At 37.3% G+C, this 8,987-nt stretch overlaps 1 protein-coding gene across 2 annotated transcripts in view; it reads right to left on the bottom strand.

Moving 5' to 3' along the window:
• Positions 1-8,987, bottom strand: part of Ccdc18 (coiled-coil domain containing 18) — a 98,265-nt gene that overhangs the window by 35,151 nt on the left and 54,127 nt on the right. For both annotated transcript variants that reach the window (XM_029478044.1, XM_029478045.1), the window contains 4 exons: positions 6,850-7,017; positions 5,006-5,148; positions 2,711-2,874; positions 845-1,058 (listed from right to left, as the gene is read on the bottom strand). In XM_029478044.1, coding sequence (XP_029333904.1) covers positions 845-1,058; positions 2,711-2,874; positions 5,006-5,148; positions 6,850-7,017 — 689 coding nt within the window. The remainder of the gene's footprint in view (positions 1-844; positions 1,059-2,710; positions 2,875-5,005; positions 5,149-6,849; positions 7,018-8,987) is intronic.

Raw genomic sequence — 8,987 nt, 5'->3', positions numbered from 1 at the left:
AAAAAAAAAAAAAAAAAAAAAGAAGGAAAACCAAAAATATCCATGGAAGCAGTTACAAAGACAAAGTTCAGAGCTGAGATTGAAGGAAGGACCATCCAGAGACTGCCCCACCTGGTGATCCATCCCATATTCAACTACCAAACCCAGACACTATTGCATATGCCAGAAAGATTTTGCTGACAGGACCCTGATATAGCTGTCGTTTGTGAGGCTATGCCAGTGCCTGGCAAATACAGAAGTTGATGCTCAGTCATCTATTGGATGGAACACAGGGCCCCTAACGAAGGAGCTAGAGAAAGTACCCAAGGAGCTAAAGATGTCTACAACCCTATTGGAGGAACAACAATATGAACTAACCAGTACCCCCCCCCCCCCAGAGCTGTGTCTCTAGTTGCATATGTAGCAGAGGATGGCCTAGTCGGCCATCAGTGGAAGGAGAGGCCCTTGGTATTGTGAAGATTATATGCCCCAGTACAGGGGAATGCCAGGGCCAGGAAACAGAGGTGGGTGGGATGGGGAGCAGGGCGGGGGAAGGGTGTAGGGGGCTTTGGGGATAGCATTTGAAATGTAAATGAAGAAAATATCTAATAAAAAAATGAATGGAAAAAAATAATCAGAGAAATATGTATAATTGTGGTATCTTTTCTTCTTCTTCTTCTTCTTCTTTTTTTCTGTTTTTCAAGACAGGGTTTTTCTGTGTAACCTTGGCTGTCCTGGAACCCACTCTGTAAACCAGGCTGGCCTCGAACTCAGAAATCCACCTGCCTCTGTCTCCCAAGAGCTGGGATTAAAGGCATGTGCCACCACTGCCCGACATGGTATCTTTTCTTATTATTTGACTCACCTCAGTTCAGCAGTGAGATCCTTTATTGTAGTGTATTTTTCCTCTAATGATAACTGAGCCTTTTGTAGTACATCTCTCAATTCCTGTAGTTGTCTTAAGGTACTTTTCAATTCTCCATGAGCATTCTGTAATTCGTTTTCGAGAGCTTCCCGTTTCTGCGTGGTTTCTGTTAGTTCAGTTTCTGTGTGGTGTTGTAACCTTTCTAATTCCTTCACTATTAAGAAGATAAAATCATTAAAAAATATATGTAAGCATTTTTATTAAGAACTTATAAGTAAGTATAATTAATAATATTCAGGGGGCAGGGCAGATGTTTCAGTTATTAAATCAGTTGTTTGATCATAAGGACCCAAGTTTACTTACCAAACATACATACATAAGACTGTATTTGTAACCCTATTAAGTACTGGTGTAGACAGACAGATTGCTGGAGTTCATTGCCCTGCCAATTAGTTAGAAACCCTGTCTTAAAAAATAAGATGAACAGCAGTCCAGGAATATACTCAACTTCAAACTCTGTCCTCCACATGCACATAGACCAAAATGCACATAATCACATGAGCATGTAAATAAACCATACACATATGTATGCATCCACACACAAGAATATTCAACCTGTGGGCTAGAATCTACGAAACTCTCAGTTTGAAGAATACTTCCCAACACTCACAAGGGCCTGGACGTACTCTCCAGTACTGATAAACTGGACATGTTGGTACCTGTATATTAATTAACCTTAGCACTAGAGAGGTGGGAAGCAGGAGGATCAGAAGTTCATTGTTCTTCACTACATATATAGTTCTGTATAGTTCTGGTGCCAGCCTGGGATTCATGAGACTCTAAAAAGACAAAAAACAAAACAAAACAAAACAAAACACCCAATCTGATAACCTTATAAATAAGGATATCTACTTTTATTTATCTAGAAGAGGCAAAATACTGAACACTGTCCCTTGTAGCCCCATTACAACTGTTCATTTTGTTCCACTTAAATATGTCTTAGTCAGTCTTCTATTACTATTAAGAGACACCTAGACTAAGGCAACTTTTGTTTTTTTGAGACAGGGTTTCTCTGTGTAGCCCTGGCTGTCCTGGAATTCACTCTATAAACCAGGATGGCCCCGAACTCGGAAATCTGCCTGCCTCTGCCTCCCAAGTGCTAGGATTAAAGGCGTGCACCACCACTGCCCTGCAAGGCAACTCTTAAAGAAACATTTGGGTTGAAGAGATGATGGCTCAGCAGTTGAGAGTACTGGCTGCTCTGTCAGAGGTTCAATTCCCAGCACTCATATGGTGGCTCACAACTGTCTGCAACTCCAGTTCCAGGTGACCTGTCACTCTCACACAGACATGCATTCGGTCAAAACATTAATGCACATAAAACAAAAAGAAATATTTTTCTTAGAGAAAAAGAAAGAAAATATTTCTTTCATTGAGGGCTTGCTTACACTTTTAAAAGTTTAGTCCACTGTCACTGTGGTAGGGACTATGATGGCATGCAAGCAGAAAATGGAGTAGCAACTGAGACCTACATCCTGATCCAAAAATGACAGGAGAAGAAAGCTAAACTGGACCTGGCTTGGGCTTTTGAAACTTTAAAGCCCACCCCTAGTACCATACTTCCCCAAACAAGGCCATACCTATGCCAATAAGGCCACAGCCCATAATCCTTCACAAGTAGTGCCACTCCCTGATGACAAAGGATTCAAATGTATAGGCCTAGAGAGGCCATTCTTATTCAAACCACCATATATAGATAGATAGATAGATAGATAGATAGATAGATAGATAGATAGATAGATATAGATACACACACACACACACAAGTATTGTATTTAAGTTAAATTCAGCTAACTAGTTGATTACCTGAATTTGTTGTCTTTTCTAGTTCTGTTCTTGTTTGATCTAAAACCATATCTAACTGAGAAAGCTGCATGGATTTATTTTCCCCATCTCGCTTCAAATGAATTATTTCTTTTTCCATTTTAGACAGCTCCTCTTTGTACTGATCCATCTCAAGTTTGGCTTGCCTAATTAAAAAACCAAAGAATAGAACATGTAATTTGGCAACTTTAAACCAAAAGACTTGTCTCTTACTTTAAGTATGTAAATTCTACTAGGATAAATATTAGCAAAATCTCCACTCAGATTTTTAAGTCATCTATTATACTTTTAAAATTTTCAGTCTAACTACACCTAACTTTATAAAATTTTGTAAAGATTGAGAACATGCAAGGATAAGCACGTGACAGTTCCATTATTTGAAAGATTAATGAAGAGGCTAAATAAATTATCATAAAGACTATATTAAAGACTTATTATCAAAATGTCTTTTAAAAGACTTTTAGTTTTAAAAGTGATTAGAAATTCTTAGATTGGTCAGCATAAGCCAAAGAGAAGGCTAACAGAGTGATTTTAGTGACTAACTTGATTTTAGGTCAGTAAAGAAAAGTAATAGCTACAATCTCAGTTCAAGCAGAGGAGAGAGATGAGGAACAAAGTTTGTAAGTTTGAAGTAGCCCAAACTACACACTAAGGCCCTGTCTCAAAGACAAAACAGAGGAAAGGAAGCAAAAAGAGAATCAGAGTAGGAATATATTAGAAATAATAGTAAATATTAGAAACAGTGAGCTCTAGGGTAAACTACGGGGATGTCTGAAGTATGATGGAAATATAATAATCAGAGAAGAAAGCTTTAAAAAAGAAAACTCCAGTCGGGTGGTGGTGGCGCACGCCTTTAATCCCAGCACTTGGAAGGCAGAGGCAGGTGAGTTCGAGGCCAGCTTGGTCTACAGAGTGAGTTCCAGGATAGACAGGGCGACACAGAGAAACCCTGTCTCAAAAAACAAAAAAAGAAAAAAGAAAACGCAAGTCATAACAGTAATCAGTTAAGTGAATACTGACGAACCAGAGCTGATATTGGAGAGAACAGTAAGTCAGATGGACATTATCTGATGACATTAGCTCAGAGTACAACTTTGACTCTCTGGTATAAGAACATGGGAAAAAGTTTCTTTAGTTTAGAAGCCTGCAAGAGAACTAATAATGTCCTCAGGGTAATGTCAGAGGTTTATTATAGTAAGAGAAAAGAAAAGGCAGAGAATATAGCAGATGTGTATGAGCTCCAAAAGGTACAACAAGAGTTTTCAGAAGTTGGCTGGGAAAGGAGAAAAGAGCAATGGGCCTGGGATTGGAAATGCAGCACTTCTTGTATTCTTGTATTTTGTATCCTTGTATTTCAAGGATAGCACTAGTGCTACAGAGTGAGCAGTCTTCATGGCCCCACAACTGTCACTAGTGGAAATGCTATATTAGTGGCTAGATACCTGTCAATAGGAAAGAAATCTTGAAGGAACAATAAGTCACTGGCACTGTTAAGAAGCCTGTATCTGCTCTACTCTAAGCCCAGGGCCCTATCTTAATACTTAATCCCTGTCAATGACAAAGGAAATCTGGGGACATAGGTTTTAGTTCCTGCATGTAAGTTCACATTTGATGGCTACTGGTATAAATGGGGGTAGAATTATGTCACTTTACTGAGATAATTTTGAATGCCTAGTCAAGGCTGAGAACCATTTTATTTATCCTACATACAATTAAGTAATCTGACTGGGTGGTGATGGTACATATCTCTGATCCCAGCACTTGGGAGGCAAAGGCAAGTGGATCTCTGAGTTCAAGGTCAGCCTGGTCCTCAGAATGAGTTAGAGGACAGCTAGAGCTACACAGAAAAACCCTGTCTTGAGAAACCAAATGAAACAAAACAACAACCACCACCACCACAAGAAAATACCCAATTAGGTCCTCTGAGAGATTCCACAGTGTGAGGAGAGCTTTGCCTGTTAGTAACTTTCAGTGTTATTTATAATCTAATACGGCAGTTACTGAGTGCCTGTAAACTATACTAAATGTTGTGGGGAACCCTAAAATAAGCTAAATAGGGTCCTTATTTTAAGAAAAGAAAGCAAAAATTGTAGTATGATAAAAAGAAAAGAAAAAAGGAAGGATATGAGGGAGATATAAGAAAATGCTACAGGAACTTAGGCTATGAAGAAGTTAATTCCTCAGAAAGAAATCTCGCTGCATATTATTAAATCTGAAACTCAAACTTACCAATACATAATTGAAAAGGCTAATAAAACTACTATATTCAAATTTTACCTGGCAGTACCAGTTAGCTCGATAATTTTTTGCCTTTTCAAATCCACTTCACGTATGGCTGTTTCATATTTCTCTTCCATTTTTCTCAACTTTTCTGTTGAACTTTCCCTTTGTTTCTGAAGCTCTTGTTCTTGCTTTGATACCTGTTAAGCATTTTTCAGTTAAGTGTTTAAATTTAATTACAAGCCAACACTATCCAGAAAAAACATACTTTATATGTAGTCTAATCTATCATTTAGTTTTAGATGTATTCTAAAACTCAAGGTAAGCTTTGGTGTGATGAAATGTAACTATAGCTCAAACAATTGGAAGGCTGAGGCTAGAAGAGTGCCTGAGTCCTGGAGCTCAAGGCCAATCTCAAAAATATAAAAAGACTCCATCTCAAAAATTTAGTAATAAAATTAAAATATAAATGAAGCTGCTTTGAAACAATAAGAACAAAACTAGCTTTTAAGATAAGTTACTCCTGTATCTCCCTACAGTAGCTGCACATCTGTACCAGTAAAATGAGTTAGAAGAACTGAACAGTCCAGGTGAGACCGTGCATGCCTGCTGCACATGAGAGGCCTGAATTCATTCCTTAGCACAAGTAAGAAAAGGGAAGGAATGTAAACACAGAGGAAGGGAAAGAAATACACAAAACATTAAACATTTTACTTTTCATTGTTTTTTAAAATAATTATTTAATAATTTATTTATGTGCATTGGTGTTTTGCCTGCATGTGTGTCTGTGTGAAGTTGTCAGAACCCTTGAAGCTTGACAGATGTGAGCAGCCAGGTGGGTGCTGGGAATTGAACCCAGGTCCTCTGGAAGAGCACCAGTGCTGTTAACTGCTAGGCCATCTCTCCACCCTATTTCCCCTTTTTTATTATCCCAATTTGAAAAGGTTTTTTTTCTTCTCATGTCAAAAAAGGGAGAGGGTGGCTGAGGATGAATTCAGAATATATATGTATTGCCAATATATTATTTCCTAATAATATATATTTAATTATATATATGACTAAAAACTATAATGTACTAAGAAGAAATCAGAAAATCTATATTTTTTATATATTTTATTTCTTATGAAAGAGAAAAAATGGAATATGTATGAAAGAGATTGAGACAAAGTTAATAATGAATTAAAAAAAAAAGATGCCGGGCGTGGTGACACATGCCTTTAATCCCAGCACTCGGGAGGCAGAGGCAGGTGGATTTCTGAGTTCGAGGCCAGCCTGGTCTACAAAGTGAGTTCCAGGNGGCAGGTGGATTTCTGAGTTCGAGGCCAGCCTGGTCTACAAAGTGAGTTCCAGGACAGCCAGGGCTACACAGAGAAACCCTGTCTCGGAAAACCATTAAAAAAAAAAAAAAAGACAGAGAGAAAAGATTACTCTCTAGTATCAAATTATCTACAATTCTTTCAGTGAAATGATAACATCATTATTTAATTTAAACAAATCTTGGTTGTGGTCTTAAAAATTGAACCCAAAGCCTAATGTGTACTAGACAGGAACTGTACCACTGGTTATAATCCCGAGATCAAAACTTATTTGCGTAGCCCAGTAGCAGTTTTTTTGGGGGGGAAATGGATTCTTTTTTTTTTTTTCATACTACATGTGTTATTCAAAAAGGAGACTTCAGAAAACATAATAATTCAGATAGGTATTAACTTTAGATTCAAAAAAAAATTCAGTCAAGAAATTTACATTATAATAAAATTTTGTAGCATAAGAAATCTGACCTTGGTAGTAAGCGGTCTAGGTCTGACTACATAAGAAATTATGTTTACTAATCAAACATCTGCAAATGATTTTTAAATTTTATTTCATAAAAAATCAAACTATTTTTAGTTAAGAATATATACCTGTTTTTCAAGTTTACTCTGAGTATCTTCTAGCTCTCCATTTCTCATGGTCTCCTGCTGTAACATCTGCTGCTGCTGCTGGAGAGTGTGCTGTAGGATGGCATTTTGTTCACTCGTCTCTTCAAGATTATGAGTCTTTATCTTGAGCTCTTTCTGCAAACAATATACCTAGCAAAGATACACATTTCTTTTTACAATGAAATGTTTCAAATGAAAAACAACAAACATAAAAGGAGTCTTTCTTAACTGTCCCACTTTTCACACAGCAGCATAGTTGGTCATGGACAGAGAAGGGCAGGGTTCATAATTCTGACAGGGGAGATGAAGTAGACATGCTTATAGGGTTGGCTCTTGTTTGGTATGTTTCTGAAATGTTCCTATGCGATACACTGTTTTGGACAGCTAGGATACTGAAAAGGAAAGACATTTTCATACTATGGGCTGGTAAACTGTTCTTATGTGACCTTGTAGGAAGAGTATACACATCATGTCACATTTTAATGCTATAGGAAGAACGCTTTCTACAACCCATCTCAGAACGGGAAGGACAAGGGGAACCCTGGGTTAATCTACACTTCATTTGATGACCATTCCCCTTTACAGATATAAAACCAAAACCACTACATAATAAAATCAGGTGATATTTATAATACTAAATACTGTTAATATAATAGTTTATATAATATTATAGCAAATAAATGCAGAATATTCACATTCTAACACATAAAGGCATAACAATATCAACTATAAAATTTTAATGATTCACTTTAAATATTTAAGCTTTCAGTACATTGGTCTCCAAAATTTCTTTAAAAGATATCTTTAAGGTAGGTATGGTAGTCCACACCTAAAACTCCAACCCTTGGGAGGCTGAGGCAGAATTATGAATTAGAGACTAGCTAGAACTATATCAAAGCCTTCTCTGTCTCAGAAAAAAAAATACATGAGAAGAAGCAGAGGACAGAATTATACTTGACAGTGGACAACCTGGGAGGCAGTCCTCTTTCCTACCACGTGGATAGAGTGCAGATCATCATGGGGCTGGCAAAACTGGCTTTACCTGCTGAGCTATCTCTTCAGGATGTCAAAAAGGGTCTTTAATCTAGTAACTGCAAATTTTATCTCAATAAAGTTTAGTTGCTAAACCTGATTTAAAAAAAAATAGTATCTCACTACATAATCATGGATAGCTTAAAACTAGGTAGTTCAGGGAGGGGATAGGGGATTTTCAGAGGGGAAACTAGGAAAGGGGATAACATTTGAAATGTAAATAAAGAAAATATCTTAAAAAAAAAAAAAAACTAGGTAGTTCAGGGTCAGTTTAAAACTCATGATTCTCCTGCGTCAGTCATTCAAGTACTGGGTTTAAGTTTGCGGCACCATGTTCAGCTTCTAAAACCTGATTGTTAATCATTAAACAACAAGAAGAAACAGAAGCAGAAATTTTAATTTTTGCCAAGCAAGTGATGGTGCACATCTTTAATCCCAGCACTTAGGAGGGAAGCAGATCTCTGAGTTTGAGGCCAGCCTGGTCTACAGAGTGAGTTCAGGACAGTCAGGGCTACACAGAGAAACACTGTCTTGAAAAACAAAACAAAACACAAAAAAAAGAAAAACAAAAAAACAAAAAAATTAAATTTTTGAAGAATTTTATACTCCTAAATCTAAAACAATGCTTTAGATATTATTTATTTTGTATTAAAATCACTCTGTAATGCTTGTAACTTATAACTCTGATTCTAAAAACTAAATCAATTTGAATTTTAAGGTATTATATTTTATGCTGAACTGAAATAGTCTGTTCTTTAAAGAACATATAATTTAGAATTTGCTTTTAATGTCACACATATTATACATAAAGATGTACTTTTTAAGCATATTGAGGAGATGATGCTGTAACTCAGCTGTTAACAGATTCTGCCTAGTATGGTGGTCTGAGAGAGCATGGCTCCCATAGGCACATATCACTGGATACTTGGTGGGTGAGACTGTTTGGGAAAGAGTAGGGAGTGGGACCTTGTTAGAAGATGGGTGTCGCCAGGCGGTGGTGGCGCACGCCTTTAATCCCAGCACTCGGGAGGCAGAGGCAGGCGGATTTCTGAGTTCGAGGCCAGCCTGGTCTACAAAGTGAGTTCCAG

The sequence above is a fragment of the Mus caroli genome, chromosome 5, assembly GCF_900094665.2.
Source record: "Mus caroli chromosome 5, CAROLI_EIJ_v1.1, whole genome shotgun sequence".
Classification (NCBI taxonomy): domain Eukaryota; kingdom Metazoa; phylum Chordata; class Mammalia; order Rodentia; family Muridae; genus Mus; species Mus caroli.
Note: the sequence above shows the minus strand (reverse complement) of the source record. Positions and strands in the feature narration are given on the sequence as shown.